The 24368-nt window shown below is 37.1% G+C and overlaps 1 protein-coding gene across 4 annotated transcripts in view; it reads left to right on the plus strand.

Moving 5' to 3' along the window:
- The window catches only part of UACA (uveal autoantigen with coiled-coil domains and ankyrin repeats), a 94969-nt gene that overhangs the window by 35155 nt on the left and 35446 nt on the right, over positions 1–24368 (plus strand). For 2 of the 4 annotated variants that reach the window (XM_055319760.1, XM_055319762.1), the window contains exons 1-5: positions 11705–12160; positions 14400–14533; positions 19467–19555; positions 22829–22893; positions 23899–23956. In XM_055319760.1, the coding sequence (XP_055175735.1) occupies positions 12077–12160; positions 14400–14533; positions 19467–19555; positions 22829–22893; positions 23899–23956 (430 nt within the window). In that variant the 5' untranslated portion in view covers positions 11705–12076. Of the gene's footprint in view, positions 1–11704; positions 12161–14399; positions 14534–19466; positions 19556–22828; positions 22894–23898; positions 23957–24368 lie in introns of those variants that run through there. The other 2 variants (XM_055319759.1, XM_055319761.1) reach the window with 1 other exon arrangement.

Genomic DNA, 24368 nt, shown 5'->3' on the forward strand with positions numbered 1-24368 from the left:
CTAAAGTTTGGCAATTATGTATATAAAACACTCAGAGGTATTTCTGAAACAATTCCGAAATTGAATCTTTATTTTAAATATTGTGCTTTTTATTATAGACATAAATATTTTGAGAGTATATACTCTCTCATTATTACCTTGGCTAGGTATTTTTATCATGGGAGACATATTAAGACTCAGAGGAAGGATATCCTCTGTAAAATACCTGTGTAGGAAGAGTTAGACTTTTGTAGACCTATGTTATTCAATAGGTAAAAAGAAGAGCAATTAACTTATGATATGATTACAAAACATACATTGTCCCATAGCCCTGTGTGTTTTTATATTTCTTCTTTTAGATTTAAAAAATATTGGCCTGTAATGTAAGGTTTGTATCAGTTTAATTCTTGAAGAGTCTTTTTTTTAATAAATCAATTTTTTATTGGTGTTCAATTTACCAACATACAGAATAACACCCAGTGCTCATCCCGTCAAGTGTCCCCCTCAGTGCCTGTCACCCATTCACCCCCACCCCCCGCCCTCCTCCCCTTCCACCACCCCTAGTTCGTTTCTCAGAGTTAGGAGTCTTTATGTTCTGTCTCCCTTTCTGATATTTCCCACACATTTCTTCTCCCTTCCCTTATATTCCCTTTCACTATTATTTATATTCCCCAAATGAATGAGAACATACACTGTTTGTCCTTCTCCGATTGACTTACTTCACTCAGCATAATACCTTCCAGTTCCATCCACATTGAAGCAAATGGTGGGTATTTGTCGTTTCTAATGGCCGAGTAATATTCCATTGTATACATAAACCACATCTTCTTTATCCATTCATCTTTTGATGGACACCGAGGCTCCTTCCACAGTTTGGCTATTGTGGACATGGCTGCTAGAAACATCGGGGTGCAGGTGTCCCGGTGTTTCATTGCATCTGAATCTTTGGGGTAAATCCCCAACAGTGCAATTGCTGGGTCGTAGGGCAGGTCTATTTTTAACTCTTTGAGGAACCTCCACACAGTTTTCCAGAGTGGCTGCACCAGTTCACATTCCCACCAACAGTGTAAGAGGGTTCCCTTTTCTCCGCATCCTCTCCAACATTTGTGGTTTCCTGCCTTGTTAATTTTCCCCATTCTCACTGGTGTGTGAGGTGGTATCTCATGGTGGTTTTGATTTGTATTTCCCTGATGGCAAGTGATGCAGAGCATTTTCTCATGTGCATGTTGGCCATGTCTATGTCTTGAAGAGTCTTTTGAGTACTTGCAACATATTTTTGTTTAGCTAATGTTTCCTTGCAAAGCCAAGAAAAAATAGAAAGCCAAAGGAACAAAAATAGCTCTTATTTTTCATTGCGGTCAAACTCCATCAGAGGCTTTTTTAAAAGTATATCTGTTTTGCTCTTGACTTTGTTAGGAATAAACACAGAATGCTTCCTAAATCTGTCCTGTTTTGAGATTTTATTTATATATGTCATATATATATAAAATATATATAATCAGACATATATATATGATATATATATCAGACATTGGCAAAAATGTTAAAACTCACCACGAGTATTACTCTGTTCATTTGTGTGTGTAGGGTTGGGTAGGAGGCATTATAGACCTTCCTCAGTTTTTAGCCTTCGTATTTAAATAATTTCACTCATGGCATTTAGGCACTTAACTCTAATTTGAATGCATTTTTCCGTAACATTTTCTAGGGAAAAGTTTATTTTTCCCCAATAATCAGTTGCTTAACATTCTAACTCTTAACTTCTGCAGCCTGAGAGCTCTATTCTTATGAGATAAACATTATCATTTATTGTGTTTAAGATCTATGCATGTATTTACTTTGGAATTTAATGCTTCTGCTAGTGAGGAAGGTTGAGATAAATAATATTACAAGGTGAATGATACTCATTAAAATTGGAGAGATTTCCTGTCTGTATTTTTCATAAACTCTTTTGGGTGCCTACACAGTTTTAATAAAGGAACATTTATTGTAGGAACTTGTTATAGGAATTTGTTAAGGAACCCCTGCAATATGGGAAGGCATTTATACAACAGACTAGAATAGGCTCAAACCAGGTGGTCTGGAAATCTTTTCAAAGCAGTGCTTTCTCTGAGTCTGTCCGACTCGAGTTCTTTAAAATTTCTTTCCCCCTTCCGATCTCATAGCCACCTTTAGTCCTGAAGATGTTACATTTATTATTTAAACAGTAATAATAGAAACTATTATTACTTTTTTGGTCCATGATATTTTTATGTAGAGAAATTCCATTAAAGAAGGATTAAACTTGTTATTGTCTTGGTCAGAAAAATGATCAATGGCTTATCATTTTCCCTTTCCTCTATTTGTTTCATTGAGTAATAACTACATACTTTCAGATTGTTCAGTGGAAGGTTTGAGAAATCAAGAAAAGCAGATGGGGCATAATTAAATAAGGATAAGGAAAAATGAGAAAGGGAAGAGAGGGGCCAGGGAGAGAGAAGCTGGATGTAGAGCTTTTGTTTTCCTGGTTTATTTTAGCATTCTTTGTTGCCTTTTCGATTACATAAGCTCTCATTTGCTGTTATGTAAGAGGAGGGAAATAAATAACCTTTGGACTACATGGAACAGGGGAAATATTTCTAATTATCACCAATCCAATGAACTGTAGAACAGTTCTTAATTGTACAGCCTAATCTGCAAGGAATGTTTATGCTTCATGAGCTTTGCTTTGTGCTGTTCGCTCAGTGTTCAGCTGTGGCAGAGCTTTTCTTGGGTTCAGTAATGGGGAATGTTGACAATTGTAGAGTCCTATCAGTGCCTGTTCTTTGTTTCAATGAGATATTTAGGGCAGTTTGCCTAAACGTACATGTTGTTTAGTTTATATTTAGGATTTTTTCCCCCTCGGAGAAGACTCTATTTAGTTGCCCCTGTGATCTTTTTATTTGAAGAGCCTTATCTTGTGGATGTGATTATGAAATCCTACTTTTGGAGGTGCCGTTTTCCTTTTATGGTGGATTTTTTAGTGAAGTTCATGTCCAGGTTTGTTCAGGTTTCTAGGTCTGATGTGGGTGAGCTAGCTTATAATATCTCTTATGTTAAAATAATCTTATAAACATTTCAAGGCAAGTTGAACTTCAGCCAGTTCTTTTTCTTTTTCTTTTTTTTTTAAATTTATTTATGATAGTCCCAGAGAGAGAGAGAGAGGAGAGAGAGAGAGAGAGAGAGAGAGAGAGAGAGAGAGAGAGAGAGGCAGAGACACAGGCAGAGGGAGAAGCAGGCTCCATGCACCGGGAGCCCAATGTGGGATTCGATCCCGGGTCTCCAGGATCGCGCCCTGGGCCAAAGGCAGGCGCCAAACCGCTGCGCCACCCAGGGATCCCCAGCCAGTTATTTTTAAATAAATTCTTGGAAGTGAAAAAAGATAGTATGTCGGGATGAATTTTTTTTTTTTTAGTCTTGGTTCTAAAGTGGCCAGAAGAACCCTATGAAAAATAATTGTCGTAGTTCTTGAGGAAATCTCTTTTGAAAAATGTTTAAGACAAAACTAGAGAATCCCACTTTTAGATCCTCATCTCCTCTGTACCCTCAGCTCATTCTGTGATCCTTCTTACTCATTATACATCAGCTATATTGGCCTTCTTTCAGACATGCTTTCACTAGTTTGTTCCCTCCATCTGAAATGTCCGTTCTCACAATCTGGTTGCTACCTGTCATTGGAATCCCACCATCAGTATCACCTTCTCAGAACTTTTGAGTTACCAAGTCTATGCATTCTAATCATACTCCAGCATTCCATCACATCTCCTTTCCCTGTTTGCACCTGATACTTTCTTGTTTTCCATAATTGTTAACTCTATCTTACCCCATTAGAACATCAAATTCCATTAGAAGAGTGACTGGTGGCTCTGATGGTTGTGATTGTTTTAGGGGTGTTTACTTATCCCCAAACCCATTGAATTTATGAATTAAATATGTACAGCTTTTTACATGTCAGTCACACTTTAATAAAGTATTTAAAAAATACTTAGGCTGGTTTATTCACTGCTGTATCCCTAGTACCATGCATGACATGTAGTAGGTACTTCATAAAAGTGTAGATATGCAAATGTCGAAGCTTTCATCCTTTTCTGCTAGAAGGAGATCTAAAAGCTTATGTTTAAAATTCTAAAATACCACTTGTGTTTTTTACAACAAAGATTTGTTTTCAGACAATTAGAGAAATGGAAACAGCTTAATTATCGGAAAGCACCGGACAAGAAGTTGTAATGATAGGATTCCCAAATCATTCAGCAACTAATTATAGTGGACAAAATTCCATGATCTCCTATGCCTTGGTAGCTACATATATAACAGGAGAAACAGTGTTAACTCATGTGATGAGGTGAGGAGGTTGTTGGGGCAACACTGTTGAGGGATTTATGGACCCCATTAAGGAGTTTTGTCTTTATCCTACAAGAATAGAAAAATGGTGAAGGATCGTGAGTGGGGAGTTGGGGCAGGGTACATGGAAGGGAATGCTGGTGGCAGTAGTATGACTAGGTTTACAGTTTGGAAAAACCATTCTGGCTACAGTGTGGAGAATACAGGGAACGGATGAAATGAATATAGCCAGACTGTTCATCACTGTGTTCATTCTGGTGAGGGATGCTGCTACCTGAAGTCAGGTAATGTTGACAGGCATTCAGAGAAGCAGAGGGATTTGAGCAATTATGGGGAAGTAAAATCAACAGGACCAAGGAAAGGAGGGTCACCAAGACTGATTTCTAGGGCACCTGGGTGGCTCAGTAGTTGAGCATCTGCCTTTTGCTCAGGTCGTGATCCTGGAGTTCTGGGATCAAGTCCTGAATTGGGCTCCCTGCAGGAAGCCTGCTTCTCCCTCTGCCTATGTCCCTGCCTCTCTCTGTGTGTCTCTCATGAATAAATAAATAAAATCTTTAAAAAAAGACTTATTTCTAGATTTCTGTCTTGTGCAACTAGATAGATCATAGGATCGTTTGCTGTGTTACCACAGCTTGCAATAGGATGAGATTTCAGGAGGGAGAACATGTTTTTTGGTTTTAGGATGCTGAAGAATTGTCAAGAAGATATTTGAATAGTGGGCTTGGAGCTTAGAGAAGTCTGGGTTGTGTGTGTATGTGAGTTAATCGTGTCTAGATTTTAATTGACAATCATGAATATGAAGTGCTTTGTAAACCATCAAGGGCTACAAGTTGAGTTGGTATTTTCCTAATTTGTGGTGCTGTTTCAAACCTAGTGATTTTCTACTCATTCTTCAGTGGATGGTTTAGTTATTTTTTTCTACAAAACTTTTCTGATTTTTCTCTCTTTTGAACTACTTCTATAGCTTACACATAGTTATTGTGGATTACCACAGTGTATTGTGCTCGTATGCATGTTTACACACATATATGTCTGTCTCTTTACACTGGGACGTCAATAAGAGGGTTTTATTTCTGTGAATTGCCTGAGACCAGGTCTCATGCCTGTCTCCTCCCTATGGTATACCTAACACCCAGCATGCAGCATGGCACATAGCAAATGATCATACATATTTGAAAGTTGAGTGAAGTTTTTATATCCCTTTATACATAGATGCTCAGTAAATTTTTATTGAACAACCAAATTTTCCAATCCTCTGGCAGTTCTTCAGTACTTGTTTTATAAACCTTGTATAAAAGACAGAACTCTCTTGCTGCCTCTCTTTACATTAAGGATTTTTTTCTATTTAGGAATTCATGGACTCCATGTTGTAGGGAGATCATTGAACTCTCTGAAAAGAAATGTGAATTTTTCTGAATATGTATAATTTCTAAAGGAGGATCTGTGGTTTTCATAAGATTCTTAAAGGGGGTCCATGACACAAAAATTATTAAGATTTGTTAATTAGATATTTTTGTTAATTAACTAGATATTTAGACTCCTCATGGTTTTAAGCAGTTTTCAATGAAAGTTTTACTGTTATCCTCTATATTTCTCTTTGGAATAATAAATTAAAAATTGCACTGCTGGGGATTTACCCCAAAGATACAGATGCAATGAAACACCGGGACACCTGCACCCCGATGTTTATAGCAGCGATGTCCACAATAGCCAAACTGTGGAAGGAGCCTCGGTGTCCATAGAAAGATGAATGGATAAAGAAGATGTGGTTTATGGCTACAATGGAATATTCCTCAGCCATTAGAAACGACAAATACCCACCATTTGCTTCAACGTGGATGGACCTGGAGGGTGTTACGCTGAGTGAAATAAGTCAATCAGAGAAGGACAAACATTATATGGTCTCATTCATTTGTGGAATATAAAAAATAGTGAAAGGGAATAAAGGGGAAAGCAGAAAAAATGAGTGGGAAATATCAGAAAGGGAGACAGAACATGAAAGACTCCTAACTCTGGGAAACGAATAGGGGTGGTGGAAGGGGAGGTGGGCGGGGGTGGGGGTGACTGGGTGATGGGCACTGAGGTGGGCACTTGACGGGATGAGCACTGGGTGTTATTCTATATGTTGGCAAATTGAACACCAATAAAAAATAAATTTATATAAATTAAAAAAAATTGCCTTTAGGTTAAAACTGGCCATCAGTCATTTTGGCTGTAATCTGTTGAGTCTACCTCTTAAATATAAGTATTTTCTGTGGATTTGCATGTATCTTAGAGTATCTTTGTTTATTTGCATCTATAAATCTCTTCTCAGGAGACCTTGTATCCTAAATATTGAGTAAATGAAGCAACTGTTGAACTCATGTAGGTTTAAAATAAATCTTGATTAAATCTTTTACAGAAAAGAGATTAGAGGTTCATATACAACATTTTTAATCATCTTCCTGCATGGTGGAATTATAAGTTCTCTATTTTAACATACAAACTGAAATGCATTATAGATTTGCTGCACTGAACATGAAATACTTTTATTAAACATTTCATAATTTTCAAAAAACTTAATAATTTGAAATTGATGTTAATATGACGGAGTCATTGCCACAACTTTTTAAGTGACTTCCTTTATGTTGATTTGGAATTTTAAGTTATCATCCCATTAGGTCTAGAAAGCGAGATAACTACTTGCGTTAGAGTGTTCTATTTATTCTCTAGAAACAGCTGTATTTTGTCATTTACTGTACATACTTTGGCTTGCTGCATTCTGAGTTTGATGAATATCTTTTTTTTCCAAAAGACTGCAATCCCTGACTTTAGAAATGTATTTGTTATAATATCCAGTAAACATTAGTGCTCCTTAAAAAATTTACTGCTGCTTTTTGAATGCTTTCATTTGATATCACAGGGCTTATCTTGTTAGCATACGCTTGTGGACTCACTAAAATATGTTGAAATGTTAATAGCTTAATTTTAATCTAGAGGAGACTGAATAGAAAGGATGTGTTGTGTTTCCTACGTATTAATGAGTCTGTAAAGGGCCTTGGTGTTAAGCATGTAATATAGTTTACACATTTATACAACAACCAGATTTATTGGACCATGTATCAAAAATGTGTAAAATACAGAAGTTGAGAGAATAGTATAATGAATCTTGATGAACCTATAACTCAGCTTTAATAATCATTAGCCTATAGCTAATCTTGTTTTGTCTATACTCTCGTGTCTTGTTTTTTTTTTAAATTTTTTACCATGCTAATATTATTGGGAGAGATTGCATTTCTTTCATTTTAGTATTTTTATTTTTAATTGTGATAAACACATACAATTTACAATCTTAACCATTTTTAAGTGTACAGTTCAGTAGTGTCAAATATATTCACATTGTTGTATAATTGATCACCAGAATCTTTTCATCTTGCAAATCTGAAAAGCTATTCCCATTAAACAATAACTCACCACTTCCATCTTCCTCCAGCCCCTGGTAACTACCATTTTACTTTCTGTTTCTATCATTTGACTACTTTAGGTACCTTGTGTAAATGGAATCATACAGTCTTTTGGGGAACTGGTTTATTCACTTAGCATAATGACCTCAAGATTTATCCATGTCATAGCATGTAATAGATTTACCTTCCATTTTATGGCTGAATAATATGCCATTGCATGTATATATCACATTTTGTTTATCTGTTTATTCATCAACGGATATTTGTGTTACTTCCCTTATCTTGGTTATTGTGAACATGATGTACAGATCCTCTTTGAGACCCTGCTTTCAATTCTTTCAGATACATACACACAATAGGGATTGCTGAATCATATAGTAGTTCTATTTTTAATTTTTAAAATTTTCAACTTTTTGATGAAATGCCATTCCGTTTTCCATGTAGCTGCACCATTTTTTGTCCCTACCAACAGTGCACAAAGTTTCCAGTTTCTCCACATCCTTACCAACACTTACTATTTCCTGTTTTTCTTTTTTTAAGATTTTATTTATTTATTCATGAGAGACACATACACACAGTCAGAGACACAGAGGGAGAAGCAGGCTCCATGCAGGGAGCTGGATGTGGGACTTGATCCTGGGACTCCAGGATCACACCCTGGGCCGAAGGCAGGTGCCACCCAGGGATCCCCCTATTTTCTGTTTTTTTGATAGTTATTCTAATGAATGTGAAGTGATATCTCATTATTTTGATTTGAATTTCTCTGATGATTAATCATGTTGAGCCCACCCACCTCTCCTTCTGCAACCCTTTGTTTCCCAGAGTGTAGAGTCTCTTATGGAAGAAATCGTTGTCGAATACAATGTCACGAAGCTTCCTCCCTATAATTTCTTGTAAGAGCTTTGTGGTCAGATCTTAAATTTTGGTCAATCATCTTGAGCATTTTTTTATATGCTTGTTGGTCATCTGTGTATTATCCTTGGAGAAATGTCTATACATGTCATTTGCCCATTTTTAACTGGGTTATATGTATCTCTGTTACTGAGTTGTAGGAGTTCTTCATATATTCTGCATATTAGCCCTGTATCTAATATAATTTGCAAATATTTTCTCCCATTCCATAGGTTGCCCTTGTACTCTGTTGATTGTGTCCTTTGTTATACAGAAGTTTTTTTATTTTTGTTTTTTAAAATTTAGCTACCATTCATTTATTCAACCATATGTTATTGTCATTGTTTAATAATTCTATAACTTAGGGAATTTCACAGAAGGTATATTCTTCTTCTTTTTTATTTAAATTCAATTTGCCAATGTATAGTAGAACTCCCAGTGCTTATCTTATTGTAAATTCTTGTGGAATTTTTATGTTTTTTTTAACATATAAGATCATACAATCTACATACAGATAATTTTACTTCTTCCTTTCCAGTTTTTATAAAATTTCCTTTTTTTTTTTTTTTGCCTAATTGTTTTAGCTGTGACTTCCAATACTGTGTTGAATAAAAGTGGTGAGGATGGGCATCCCTGGTTTATTCCTCATCTTAGAGGAACTAAGAACTCTCTAAGGAACTCTTTCATCACTGTGTATGTTTTAGTCAGCTATGTGCTTTTCATATATGGCCCTTATTATGTTCGGGTAGTTTCCTTCTATTTCCAGTTTGTGAAATGTTTTTATCATGAGAGGTGTTTGAATCTTGTTTAGTGCTTTTTTTTTTTTTTAACATCAATTGAGATGCTCATGTGATTTTCATCCTTAATTCTGTTAATGTGTTGTATTACATTGGTCACTTTTCATATGTTGAACCATCCTTACATTCCAGGAATAAACTCCACTTAGTCATGGAGTATAATCCTTGTAATGTGCTGTTGAATTCAGTCTGCTGCATGATTATTTTGATTCTTTATTTTTAAGATATTATTTATTTATTTGAAGAGAGAAAGAGAAAGAGAGCATAAGCAGGTGGGAGGGACAGAGGAAGAGGAAGAAGCAGACTGCCCACTGAGTAGGGAGCTGGATATGGGACTCAACCCCAGGACCCTGAGACCATGACCTGAAGGCAGATGCTGAAGCAAATGAGCCACCCAGGCACTCCACTTTTGATTCTTTTTGAAGCAAAAAGCAGACATAGGCAGTAAGCTAATAAATAAACATGATATAATGGCAGATAGTGATGGGTATTATGAAGAAAAGTAAAACAGGGCAGGAAGGTTAAGAGTGGTAGCAAGGGGTACCTACCTGGCTCAGAGCGTGTGATTCTTGATCTTGTGGATGTGAGTTCAATCTCACATTGGATGTAGCGCTTACTTAAAAAAAAAAAAAGTGGTAATGGGGTTGTTTAGATATGAGGTTTGAGAAGCCCCCTGAGGAAGTGCCTTTTGAGAAAGTGAGAGAAGAACCTACAGGCATGGGGGACAGCAAAGGTGGGACTTAGAGCTTTTGAGGAATAGCTGGGAAGGAAGGTGTCAGAGTAGGAACAAGAGATTGTGAGAGGGTGGAGAGGCTCAGGACGTCTGCAGTATAGGAGGGCATGTAAATCCCGTCTTTCTGAGCCTTTGCATGGACAGTTCCTTATATGGCTTTTATTATTCATTATAGATTTCCTCCTTTTTACTTCCTTTGCTTTTGCTGTCCTATTTCTAGAAAGAATGTGCTTGCTTTGTTAACCAAAGGACAGGGTCTGAGTTTCATCCCAGATTTCCTCTGAAGAAGGGTGAGATAGAGTGAGTGGAGTCTCAGGATCTAGCCAAGAATCCATTGTGATGTCTAATGTGATTTTGGGGAAAAAAATAATTGTTTCAAAAACAATAAATTATGTATGAACTTACATATTTAATAATTAGAATATGTATCTAATATTTTAAACTTAGTAGGGAGCGGATTGCTTAAGTTCATAGCAGAATTTTTAACTGGCAGCATGATCTATAGTATAGCTGTTACCTCCTTCCTGTAAATGAAGAATGTGTTGGGAGTGTTTTGCATTGCCATGAAACAGTTTTCCCAAATTTGTCTTTTTAGGAAGTAGAAATTATTGTCACGCTATTGTGGTAATAGAAGGTAAAAAAACACCCTGGAATTTGCAGATGTTTGTTATATTCCTTAATAATGTAAGGAACATTGGCACAAGTATGCTAAACATCATAAGGAATGTAGAGACATAGTCTGCTTTGTCCCCAGATGGAGTTGTATTTACAGTCTAGCCCAGTGTTTAATATGCATTTGCCTCCTTTAGCTTTTAATCTGTTTATTTTTTTTTAAATTCCTGAATCCAGATAATTTGATTTTCCACCGATAAAATATTTACTTGTCATGTCGGCAGGGTGCTAAACTTAGAAATTAAGAGTACTGAGTTAAATTTAAAATTTGTTGAAAGTATTCATCATAATGCAGTCTATTTAATATCTTGGCAGTGCCTCTGGCTCTTCTCATTTAACATGTTAGGAGACAGACTGGCAGCAGTTGTAAACTGAAACCTGGTTGTATGCAGTGAGCCTGATAGGGGTATGAAAGAAAATGGAGAAAATTTGAAAACGTTACTGTGTGTGTGTGCGTGTGTTAAAGTGTGACACATTTGCTTAAAATAGAATTTTATATTTTGTTTATCAAGACTATTATAACTTCATGATAGATCCTAAGACTGAAACTGGTTTTAAACATTGTCTCATGGAATAGCCAAATTCACCCCTCACCAGTGTTGTCCTAACGTCACGCGGTGTATAATAAGCACGTTATACAATGTGTTTGAGTCATTTGTCCCCAGTGGACCTGAAATTTATTACTCAGAGGAGAAGCATGCATTTACAGTATATTCTTAGCTGCTCCTTTCTATCACTCAGCTGTCAAGGCGTATGGAATCTAAAATAGAGCCTGACCAATGGGAGGCCGTCTAGCCACTGTTTACGGGGGGATTCGGAGGTGGACAGTTTTATTATCATGCACCGGAGCGTCTGTGCTGCAGGGTTGAGGCAGCAGGATGTAGAGTGCTGTTCAGGTTTTCCAGCGGAGTCCCTGAAGGCGCCAGCTTCATTGAAAGCTTCTGCACAGTGAGAGGAGGAGTTACAGTACCTGACTCGGGGCTGCTCTGAATCGTGTGCTGCTCAGCCAGGAAGATACTTTTCAAGCGTTATGAAGGCGGAGAAGGATCCCGAAGACGAGGAAAATATCCTTAGAGATCCAAGCTAAGTGTAGCCCAGCATGAAGGTTGTGGAACAGGAAGATTTGTAAAGAGAGGGACGGATTCACCGGCTAGGAGTTTGTCTGAGGGCGTGCTTTGTGAGCCACAGAGATTTGTAACTTAATGCCAAGTAGTTTGCTGCTAGCAACCAGAAACCAAATCCTGTCTATGATGAACTGTTGGTTTTCTTGTGCTCCCAAGAACAGAGTAGGTATCCCTGCTGCCCAGTGCGATGAAAGATTCTTGATTAGGCTTTCTGAACTGTGTTCTTTGAAAATGTACTGCTGTTTTATTAATTTTAGTCTCTTTGTCCTCTGTTTCTGATGTATTCGATTAGCAGGTTGGGGCTAGTGATAGAAAACAAAAGTTCTTGTTTCTTTTTCCGGGTTTAAAAAAGCACATCATAGAATCTTAATAATTGAACAGTATTTCTGTTAACTGACAGTGACCTGGAGTGGAAAACAGTGCTTGGGGAAGTGGAACTGAAAAATCACATGATCATATGAGACTTGGATCACTTTTGATTATCTTCTAAAAAGCCTTGCTCTAGGACTTTACAGGTTTTTGTGTGTGTGTGTGTGTGTGTGTGTGTGTTTTAAATAGCTCCTTTCTCCAGCAGCCAGTTTACTTGGCAATAACGTTGAGATCGTTTCAACTGCAATGTTAAACTAATCAATTTAGAGCGAGTATCTGTGTGTTAAAACACGACTTAATCCCTAAGGCATTTGAAAACACAGTCTCCTAAGCCTACATCTATTACCACTCCCCAATTTAGAGTCTGTAAACTGTTTCGTTTTAAAGAAGCGGACTGCCTAAAATGTAGTTTAGACTTTGAGCCAGTAAATTGGGCTAGTCTCAGAGTTGACAATTGGAGCTTTTGGAGTTAGAAGGAAGTGGGCTCATCTCCAGATGTAACTAATTTGGCAACAAAAATGCTGAAGCTTGGTATAGGTACTTGAACCAGATTCCATTGAAATTCTACTTTTCAGGAGTAGATTAAAATTTTAATGATTTTACATTTTTTTGTATTCAATTTTCATATTTATTTTCACTTTAATGAAGACACTGCTTATTTAGCTCAAAACTTGGTATTTTGTGTTACTGTTTGAAGGCTATAGGTAATATAAAGTAATCCCACCGGTCATTTAGAGGATATGCTTCATATAAAAGATTCATTTTTGTCCTCCCTCAGAGATTTGTTATGCTATTTATGGACAGAGGAATTGCTTTGTAACTTTCAGTGAAATATAGGTACATCTTTCTTTGTTCTAGAAATAGTATTGGGCTTAGTACAGAATTTAGCAGTAAGTTTATTGTATAATATTTTAAAAGGCTAAAACCTTACTTGATTAAATAGTATGTATTTTAGTTCTGGGTTCTAGATTTCCGCATCCTAAGAAAAAAATCCAAGTTATTGGCTTCAGAATGTCTTGAATATATTTTCTCTAAAGCTAAAAATAGCCTTGATACAATTAAAATGTATATCATGTGATACATCCTCCTATTTAAAAAATTGCCTTTGACCTTCCTCTTAAATATATGTACTGAATTTTGTTAAAACAAAAAACCGTTTTTAAACAAAAAAAAATACATGCTAAGTGTAAAAAAGAAGGAAGAAAATCAAAGTCTCCTGCAATCCTATTGTTTTAAGATTTTAAAGTAGTTAATACTTGAGAGTATCTTCTGTTTTTTCAGTTTTTTCTATGTAGAAGTTTCTTTTTATTCTAATATATAAGCTTAATGAATTGTTTCCTCTGTTGAGACAGAGTATGTGTAAATGTGTGAATGTATGTATCTAATTTGTCTCCATAAATATATTTCCAACAGTACTTTTTAAACAAGCTGTGTGTGTGTGTGTGTGTGTGTGTGTGTGTGTGTGTGTATGCATGGGGAGGGGAGTGTCTTAAATTGTGTACAGAATTCCACTGCATCTAAGGTCTCGGGAGATATGTAATCAGAGCCAAATCGGAAAGCAGGAATTAGAGACTAGGAGCAGCACATTGATTTTGGAAGTAATGAGAAGTATTGGTTGGGTTTGGCCACTCAGGTCTTTTAATGTCCCTGGAGCCTTGACTTGTCTCATCTGTTAAATGGGGATGATAATTTTAGTTTAGTGGGGATCATTTGAGTAACTCAGCTTGGCACAGTGTAGATGTTCAACAGCTATTAATTTCTTTTCTTTGCTCTGAAGGCAAAGAAAACAGAGAACATGAGAAACATGCTTTTTCTCAAAAGTAGAACTTAAAATATTTCTTGAATGTCATATGTTTTGGAAAGGCTCTTCTCATGAAGTTAGCACAGCAGGGAGAAGGAAATGTGGGATGCAATGGAGATTGAGTGATATATTATGCAGTATTGCTTTCCTTTCTCTTTTCCTTCCTTCTTGACAAAGTCTTACTAATATAGTAGAGTAGGCCACATTTACTTTTTTTTTTCCTTTTCATAGCATGCAGCAGATTGGAACAAATATGATGACCGATTGATGAAAGCCGCGGAGAGGGGAGATGTAGAAAAAGTTTCCTCAATCCTTGCTAAAAAGGGCATCAATCCAGGCAAACTAGATGTGGAAGGCAGATCTGCGTAAGTATTGCTGATAATTCCCTCAAGAGAATTTGGGTAGACCCTTGAGACACAAGTGAAATTTGTGTATTGTGGCTGTCAGCTTATCAATTTATCAAAACCCACACTATAAAATCTTTCAGACATTGCTTTCAAACATTATGGACAAATAACTGTTCCCAATTTGAAAGATATCCAAGCTAGAGAGAATACTAAAATACTATCAAGTGATCCAGTTGTTTAGGCCCCATGGCAAACAGTAGCCTGGGTTCTTTGGCGCATTTTTGTTTATCGGCTTTTTGATGTTTCTTACCGTCATTGATCCTTTCAGGGGCCCTCTAAAAGCAGTAGGAAAAAGTATACAGAGGTTAAATAACTTGGTCTAATCTCATGAAAAGTCACAGAGCTGGGATGTGAACCCAAGTTTTCTGTCTTGAAAGAGTTCTCTGTTAATTACACTGACTTTTCTCAGCTCCTAATCCATTTTTATATTTGGGCAATCATTTTAAATAAGAATGTTCAGACCAGAAAGGAAAGAAGAATGCCTAGCGTGGCTTAGGGAGGCATAGGTAGTGATCCCACCCTTTGTTTTTTTGTCTCACCAAGGACTACTGGCTTGTTTCCATGCTAGCTTTCCTCCCACCCCTCCCCATCTTCTTCACTTCCTTCTTCTTAAGGATGGGTTAAAGGGTAGGTGTATGTTCTGTTACTGCCCACTATAATTATAGCAGTGAAAACCTTATCTGGGAAACCTTCCAAAGTTAGAGGTGAAAAGTCTCATTTCCTAAAATTCCTCTCAGGCTTGCATGAGTTTATTTAGAATATTATAATTGGAAACCAGATACTAAATATAGAAATGAATATTAGGAAGTGAATAGTTAATGTTTGCTGTAGAGCACTACCTTAGATGCTTAAATAGCTAAGTATAGGAAAAATAGCAAAGCATGGCATGAAAACCAAGTAGTTTTTAATACCAATAAAGTTTGAAAAGTTCCATTTTTTTAAAAAGATTTTATTCATTTGAGAGAAGAGGGAAAGAGCACAAGCTGGAGGGATGAGCAGAGGGAGAAACAGACACCCCACTGAGCCGGGAGCCCCCTCATGGGGCTTGATCCTGGGACTCCAGGATCATGACCTGAGCCAAAGGCAGACATGTAACTCACTGAGCCCTCAGGTGCCCTGAAAAGTTCCAGGTTTTTAATACTGTTTCAGTTTTATCAAGTAGGCAATTTGATACCTACAGAAACATTGCTTATTTTGAGTCCTCCTAGTTTTGCTAAATTTTAAGCTATTTATAGGGCTCACACTATAATCAGTGAAAATTTAATATCCTCATGCGACTTTGTTTTTCATGTTTCTTTTTCCCAAATGCCAAGATGTTAGAAGATGAAGGAAATCTTTGGGATGAAAATCTTCAGTGAAACCTTATTTCTTCACTTCTGCTCATCCATGCTTTGAATGTTCTGAATGAATGGTTGCTTGAGTTTCTGTTCATAGTTTTTCAGTGTGAGGTTCAGTTTTAAGTAAAACTATTTGTATTAACGGCCAGAGTTAGAAACATCTGGTGTAATTTGATGAACTATGGGCTTCAGTTTGGTGGGATGTATGAGTAGTGTTAGTCTCTGAGGTTTTCACTGTAGGAAATAGAATTCTTTTAGGATTCATGGGATAAAATATTTCCCTTTTGCTATTCACACTCAAACTCTGTTCTTCCTTGATTAGAGCATTTCATATTTAGTCAAGTATAGGACATGTTACAAATACACTTTATTAGCAGTAATTATAATACTAATTTTATTTTGAGTGACTTGTTTGTTTTTAATTTTGAAATTTAAGACAAAAGTAGCATGTGCTTCTTGATCTTGATCCAGCTTCAAAAATGAAATATTTAAAGCCTAGCTAAAGTTACTACAAGGATTTGTTTTCTGCGTGTTCACCTCTCTCCGAGGAAAAGCCCATGGCCAAAGCAAAATGGGGCAGATCCACCAGGAATCTCTGCTGCCACTTGGAAAGCCAGATGCCAATTCCTGTCTCCTTGTCCCCTCAGACTGTCAGAAGGATGTTTGGACTCCCAGCTGTTTTCTCTGGGATCAACACATGTTCCTTGGCAAAAAATGGCTTCAAATACCAAGCTCACCTTTCTGGGTCTTTGCCCTTCCCTGCATCCTGGCCTAGTTATTTTTCACAGTCTTGTTAGCTCACTGATGCCTTCCAACATATGTTTATAGTTTATTCAGCTTTTCTAGTTGTCGTCAGAGGTCATCCACATTACCTGGATTTCTTATTATGGAAGCACAAACACACATCTTATTTAAAAAAAAAGACAACTTGAAGTTGAAAATGAGTATTTCTATAAAGTAAGTTTTTGAGTTTCCTTTACGATGCTTTGCAAACACTTTAGTGATCGATATGTCTTCCTTCCGAAGTCCACTATTTATAGCACATCCGCATTAATAATGCATTGTAGATTTGTTCGGTTTCTGCCCTTCAGTACATCATCAGCATAATCTTTATTATCTTGAAGAAATAAGGCTTCCAAATATTTTGAGCTCAGAAAGGGAAACAAGCAAACAAAAAATGTTCCCTCCGAGATTGTTGGGAGACTAAAAACCTTTGCTTGAAGGAAATTACCATTTCTCCAAAGGTTCCTTTTTAAAAATTTTATTTATTCATGAGAGACAGAGACAGAGAGAGAGATGCAGAGACACAGGCAGAGGGAGAAGCAGGCTCTATGCAGGGAGCCCGATGTGGGACTCAATCCCGGGACTCCAGGATCATGCCCTGGACTGAAGGTGGCACTAAACTGCTGAGCCACCCAGGCTACCCTCTCCAAAGGTTCTAACGGTGCATTGCATAGTACAATTCTCTATTTTGGTGTTGGTTGATACCCTTAGCTTTACAGCAATTTAATTCCACCGTAAGGAGAACTTTCTTGATTCCTGTGCACACACTATTCCTTTTATCAGAAGCATCTCTGTTTCTTGAATTCAAATTGTACGCAAACTTCCTTTATTTTGCTTAGTAGTACTTGGTCTCTGGTTTGTATTCACATCTATCGTAATAGAGACACATGGGGGATCCCTGGGTGGCGCAGCGGTTTGGCGCCTGCCTTTGGCCCAGGGCGCAATCCTGGAGACCCAGGATCGAATCCCACGTCGGGCTCCCGGTGCATGGAGCCTGCTTCTCCCTCTGCCTGTGTCTCTGCCTCTCTCTCTCTCTCTCTCTCTCTCTCTCTCTCTCTCTGTGACTATCATAAATAAATAAAAATTAAAAAAAAAAAGTCAGAGACACATGGCCAAGTGTCTCTACAAGACACTTGGTGTAAGTGTTGTAATATCTAGAAATGGATTTACAACCTACCTCTAGATTTTGTTTCTAAGCATTCAGTTACTCAAATATTTAAGGGCCCATCATGTGTCTGGTATGTAAGTTGGTCTAAGAATATAATAGGGAAAAAAAAATATAATAGGGAGCAAAACAGACAAAAATCCCTGCTTGCGCTGAGCTTATAGTTGAGTGGGAGGAGAGTGGTAGACTATAAAGAAAATAAATCTTGAATTTACATTTCATATTAGAAAATTTCAAACTAGAAAAATTCTAGTTCTGTATAGAATAATAAAGACAAGGATTGGAGAAGCAGGAGTACTAAGATCTCAGGGAATGAGGAAATGTAAAAATTTTCTAAGGGGTGGTTAGGGAAGACCCCTCCTGAGAGTGTGATACAGAGTTTGTCTGTATCCAGGCCGCTGGCTGAGTACTCGTGCAGCCTTTATCTCCTGGCATCTTCACAGTGGTTTTGTACTTGGTTAGGGTTCAGTTTTATTTTGACCTGAAGTCAGCATCCTTTGTCAGCAAACCTTATTGTCTTCACATACCACTTTGGATTTGGTGGAGTATAGTGCATCAGTCCCTGTCCATTCTTACAGCACACAGGATATTTCTGTAAATGTTTGTTGATTAATAAAGTATTAGGTGATCAAAGATACAAAGGGATATTTTCTCTTGTATCTTGAATACCCGATGGCTTAAAATTAGTTAAGCAGCCTTTCCTTGCCTTATTAACAAGCTTGTATAGTCATGGCTGTTTGTGTAAAACTTGGCCAACTCATACGGGTCTATGAACAAAGGGAAGAATTAGGTGGTAGTTGCGGGTGCTTTGGGGGAAGATGACACCATGTCTTTTACGGCTTTCCAAGTGTAGCTTAGTTTGTTGTTTTGAAGGCTTTTCTATGTACGGTTTAATTTGATAATTCTAAAGAGAAGGGATAAATGTTTCGATCTGTTTTTGGCCTTAGCATTCTGCCATAACTTCATTTGTTCTGGCAGTTTCAATATATTTGAAATGAAGCAAAATAATCTAATAGAAAATTTTCACTGCATTTATCAAGCCCCCAGCACCAGTACCTTCAGCACTGAATAATAATAAGCAATAGAGTTAATGGTATCATGGTGTAAATTTTCTGTTATTAAGACTATTGAGGGATCCCTGTGGGGTTCAGTGGTTTGGCGCCTGCCTTCGGCCCAGGGCGTAATCCTGGAGTCCCGGGATCGGGTCCCACATCAGGCTCCCTGCATGGAGGCTGCTTCTCCCTCTGCCCCCCCCCCCTTGTGTGTGTGTCTCATGAATAAATAAATAAATAAATAAATAAATAAATAAATAAATAAATAAAATCTTTAGGAAAAAAAAGACTATTGAATGTTGGAATATTCCATTGGTTCTAAGGTACTTCTAGACAGTATTGGCTCCTTATGTAAAATCTGGGTTAAAATTAGTTTTTCAGTAATAAGGGATAGGTTTCTTTTTTCTGGTATAAAATATATAGTTGTTTTAATGTAGCCTTTAAAATTTGTGTGTGTGTGTGTGTGTGTGTTGAATAAAAGGTGACATTAGTATAACATTTAAGTTGACGTTTGGTAGTTTCTATGGCATAACAAATATTTTCTTCTTGTTTAGCTTCCATGTTGTGGCCTCAAAGGGGAATCTTGAATGTTTGAATGCCATCCTTATTCATGGAGTTGATATTACAACCAGTGACACTGCAGGTAGGTTTGCATCAGTTACAAAACAGAAATCAGTATTAGAGGATTTTAGAATCTCAAGAGTTTGAAGAACCTCTAGAGGCCCTTTAGTTTATACTCATGTACTTTTGAGTGTGTGAATCCATGCTATCATGAGGTCATTCGATATTTAGTTGTGCATTTCTCCTGATGGGGAGCTAACTGCCTCATAACCAGAAGAGCCTTCCCAATAATGATCATAACAAGAAGAGCTGACACGGTACATGCTACTCTGCTGAGCTGTTTACACATAGCAACTCTTTCTATCCTCACGCAGTCCCAATGAGGCTGGGAGGCACTGGGCCAGCCATTCAGTAACTGGATGAGCTGTGGTCAGAGTCTGTGTCCCTAACCATGATGCCTGACAAGGAAACCTATTCTGTATCTGGTTAGCTATATTTATTAAAATATATATATATATATATATATATATATATATATATATATATATATATATATATATTTCTTGGAGACAGTTTTAAGTCTGTTTCTTATTGTGCCTTCTGCTTAAACTTAGCTATACCCATGTCTGTCTTTTTAAAAATCTTACAGCATAAGTTTGTCTACATGTCACAAGGTAGACCTTTAAATATTTGAATATAGCTATTGCTTTTCTTCAGTGAGCGTTCTAGTTTTTTCAGGCTAACCATTCTCTGTTCTCTTGACAGCTTATTTCTCTGCAGTTCTACTTCGTTATTCAATTAAATACGGAGGTGACCTAGAACAATTTCCTTAACAACTTTAATATTTTATCCTGTGATTCCATATAAAGACAAATAAATACATTATAGTTAAATCAGCACTGTGTTTAGAAATGGAGGGGAGGCAGAGGAAAAGAGTGAGGAAATTTCCTCACAGTGAGGAAAATCTTGACCTAAAGATATGTCAAATTTTGAATTGAAGTGCAAACTCTATCTGCCACCTTTGAATGAATAAAAAATGTGTTAATTACTTACAAAAGCATTCCATTGATGTAGAGGAATATTTGTTGAAATTTTACACTAACCATATGGCTCTTTAGAGCCCTTTAGACTTCATTTATTTATTGTTCTGATTCTAACTTAAACAAGTATCTATCTTATTTTTTGTCTGTTCTTTCTGCTCTGGATATTTTTGCCTAGTGGCCAATCTGTGACTTTTGCCCTCCCCTCCTTCAGTGCAGATCAAGCTCAAATGCTTTCCCAGTCGCACCAGACATCATTTCGTATGCTGCATCCCCACATACTCCACTTAAACTCTTTGTCTTTTGTTTTTGCTGTTATTTATTCATTTTACTATTTTTGTCCTTAGAGTTGTCCTTTCCTGGGGACAAGGACCTTTTCTTATTTGCTGTAATATTGTCTGTTATAATCCAGTTGTAGATATTCAATAGCAATTTGATAAAAAAAAATTACATGTTTTATCTTAACTCCTCTATTTGCTAGCAGTATGAAAGTATGTTGAAAATAACCAGATTTCAAGTGAGTGTGGTTTTGGCTTTGAGGTGTTTGTGACTCCGGTCTTACCAGGTAGGCTTCTTGGGTGTAATTCATAGTGTTGTACTTTAGATTTGATGTTCCCTTAATTTTTTTTCTGCATTATCTCAAGTGGCTAGATCTGGATTTTGCTAAGGAAATACTCGGCCTCTGACATTTTTATGCGACCCCAGTTTCTGTGGCATTGTGTTGGACACTAGGAACTGTCCCCACCGTCCCTACTCCATACTCTCTCTTAATTTCCATGCAAAGGACCGTTTTCCTTGTCACTTTTCACAGTGTTAAATAGTTCTAGGAAACTTGTCCGTGAACAGTAACAAATTGAAATTTGAAATCATCACATCTGACTTATGTGTAACTAGAGGGTGTTTAGGCATGAATGAATATGTTGTACCTGGGCCTCACTGCTGTTTCTTCTGGAATCTGATTAGTCAGGACACACAAGTGAACAGATCCAGGAAAATTTCATCCACTTTCATAAAACTGAGTGAGAGTTGAAAGTTGAAGTCAGCATATTCCTTCCTCTAGGATGAACAGAACACAAAATGACTTCTTTTCTAGCAGAAGGGTCTAGATCATTTTTTAAAGAGGATTGTGAAGAAAGAGGAAAGGCAAGAGCACGAAAGACTGGAAGCTGGAATGGCCTGGTGACACCCTTTTATCTTTCACCATCCAATGAGATGTATATGTAAAGAAATACAATGAGGAGAAATAATGTTTGGAGGTAGAATGTTCTCTGTAATTTTACCTTTTTCTGTATTCAGAGCTAACCTTCCAGATGATTTGTTTCCTTTAAAATGGCACATTTTAATACACATTATATTTGAACAAGTTGTCTGATTTTCAGAGACACAGTCCTAGTGAACTTTGAATTTTAGTTGAAATTTAGTTTCTTTGACTTCAGTCTTTTTTAAATTTTTTTTTTATTGGAGTTCAATTTGCCAACATATAGCATAATACCCAGTGCTCATCCCGCCAAGTACCCCCCTCAGTGCCCGTCACTCAGTCACCCCAACCGCCCACCCACCTCCCCTTCCACTACCCCTTGTTCGTTTCCCAGAGTTAGGTGTCTCTCATGTTTTGTCACCCTCACTGATATTTTCACTCATTTTCTCTCCTTTCCCTTTATTCCCTTTCACTAATTTTTATATTCCCCAAATGAATGAAACCATATAACGTTTGTCCTTTTCTGATTGAGTTATTTCACTCAGCATAATACCCGCCAGTTCCATCCATGTTGAAGCAAATGGTGGGTATTTGTCGTTTCTAATGGCTGAGAAATATTCCATTGTATACATAGACCCTGCAGCTTCTTTATCCATTCATCTTTCGATGGACACCGAGGCTCCTTCAGTCTCTTAACATCCTGCATTTTAGTGTTCATACTGCCTGTTCAGAAATGTTATCAGAAATCTATGTATCTTTCTTGCCCTCCTATTCCTATTCTTTTTCTCCTCCACTTTCTCCCCCTCCCTCCCTTCTTTCCTGTGTCGACTTTACTTACCCTGTCTCAGGCACCGCTCTAGGTATTGGAGATGCAATGGTGAGTAAGACAAAAGTTCTTGCTCTTTATGGGTTTATACGTTTAGTTTTTCCTTCCACCTTCATTATTTTGATGTGTACTTTATCTCTTACTAAAATATCAACCAAAATGAAAGCACGCTTACAAAATAAGTATCCTGTCAACTAATCTTGGAAAAATTTCTATGGAAAATTCACTTGTGAATAAAATAACCCTTCATCTATATCTTAAATTATATATATATATATATATATTTTATAGGAAGAAATGCTCTTCACCTGGCTGCAAAGTATGGGCATGCATTGTGTCTACAAAAACTTCTACAGGTAGTAAAAGTGGTTAATAGTTTGGCTTTATTATTTTGACTGCAAATAATAGATGTTTTTTCAGTTTGTTTTTGGAATTCAAGATCAAAGAAAATAGTAGGTTAATTTTGACTGTTAGCTTACGTAATTTCTTTTCCATCATTTGTGAAAGAATGTGAACAATAAAAAGAAAAAACTCTGAGGGAAGTGAATCGCATAACTCAGTGTATTAAAAATAAATAACAAAGGCTTGACCTTCCTGTTGACATTAGCTGGAGACTGGAATTTTCTGCCGTCTGGTCTATGACATAAAGTGATACAGCATAGGAGCTATATATTTTTATATAAATATCAGTCACTTAGATTATGTGATATCCACAATATTAGTTAAACTTGTAGTCAGGCAGCTACAAAATTCCTAGAACAGGTGGGCTGAATAAAGTTTTCAGTTGAAGGGTCCCATCCAGGGGCACCTGGGTGGCCCAGTGGTTGAGCGTCTGCCTTCCGCTCAGGGCGTGATCCCGGGGTCCTGAGATGGAGTACCATATCGGGCTCCCCGCAGGGAGCCTGCTTCTCCCACTGCATACGTATCTGCCTCTCTGTGTGTGTCTCTTGTGAGTAAATAAATAAAATCTTTAATAAATAAGTTAGTAAGTAAGTACAGGATCCCATTCTACATTTCCAGAAACATCACTACCACTAAGTTTCACAGGCGAAATTGTTCCTCCTGATTCAGTTGTTCAAATTTTAACTCTTGGTGAGATAAAAAACCAAACAATAACAGTTCCTACATCCCAGGCTATTATAATGTACCATATGTTTTCCTGTTTGGTAAAGAACACAAATTTACAGTATAATGTTATTATATTTGTTTCATGTCAAAATATTTAGTGGGTTGTCTGGTAGTCTTTAGCTTTTTTGATAAATGGGACATTTTAAGATTAAATAACAGCTGTTCATTTGAGTCTAGATGTTTAACTTTAAAATAAAACTCTCCCCGATGACCAGGTTTCTATGTTTTAACAGTACAATTGTCCCACTGAACATGCAGATCTGCAGGGAAGAACCGCACTTCATGACGCAGGTAAGTGAGGGTTTCACTTGGACATAGCACTTATTTGTTGAAACAGCTTGGCATTTAAATTAATTTCAAAGTTTTAACATGCATATATTTGTTTAATTCATGGAGAAACGGAATATTGTGAAGTTTATTTGATTGTACAGCTTAAAAAGATTCATTCAGCCAACGTTTACAGGCTGGTTGGCTAGGTACTAAAAGTCCAAAGATAAATAAACATGATCCTTCTTTCAAGGAGCTCCAAGCACCCTGTGACTGTGTGTGTGGGGTGGAGTGGGGGTGGAATTGGTAGGAAGGAGAAAAGGGAGGATGATTCTTTACTTCTTAAAACGTACGTTTGCCTAATTAACATGTCTGACCATCATTTTTTGCATCTGCAAAATGAAGTTAATACTACTGCAATAGGTGGTTATAATTA

The sequence above is a fragment of the Nyctereutes procyonoides genome, unplaced genomic scaffold, assembly GCF_905146905.1.
Source record: "Nyctereutes procyonoides isolate TBG_1078 unplaced genomic scaffold, NYPRO_anot_genome, whole genome shotgun sequence".
NCBI classification, from domain to species: Eukaryota; Metazoa; Chordata; class Mammalia; order Carnivora; family Canidae; genus Nyctereutes; species Nyctereutes procyonoides.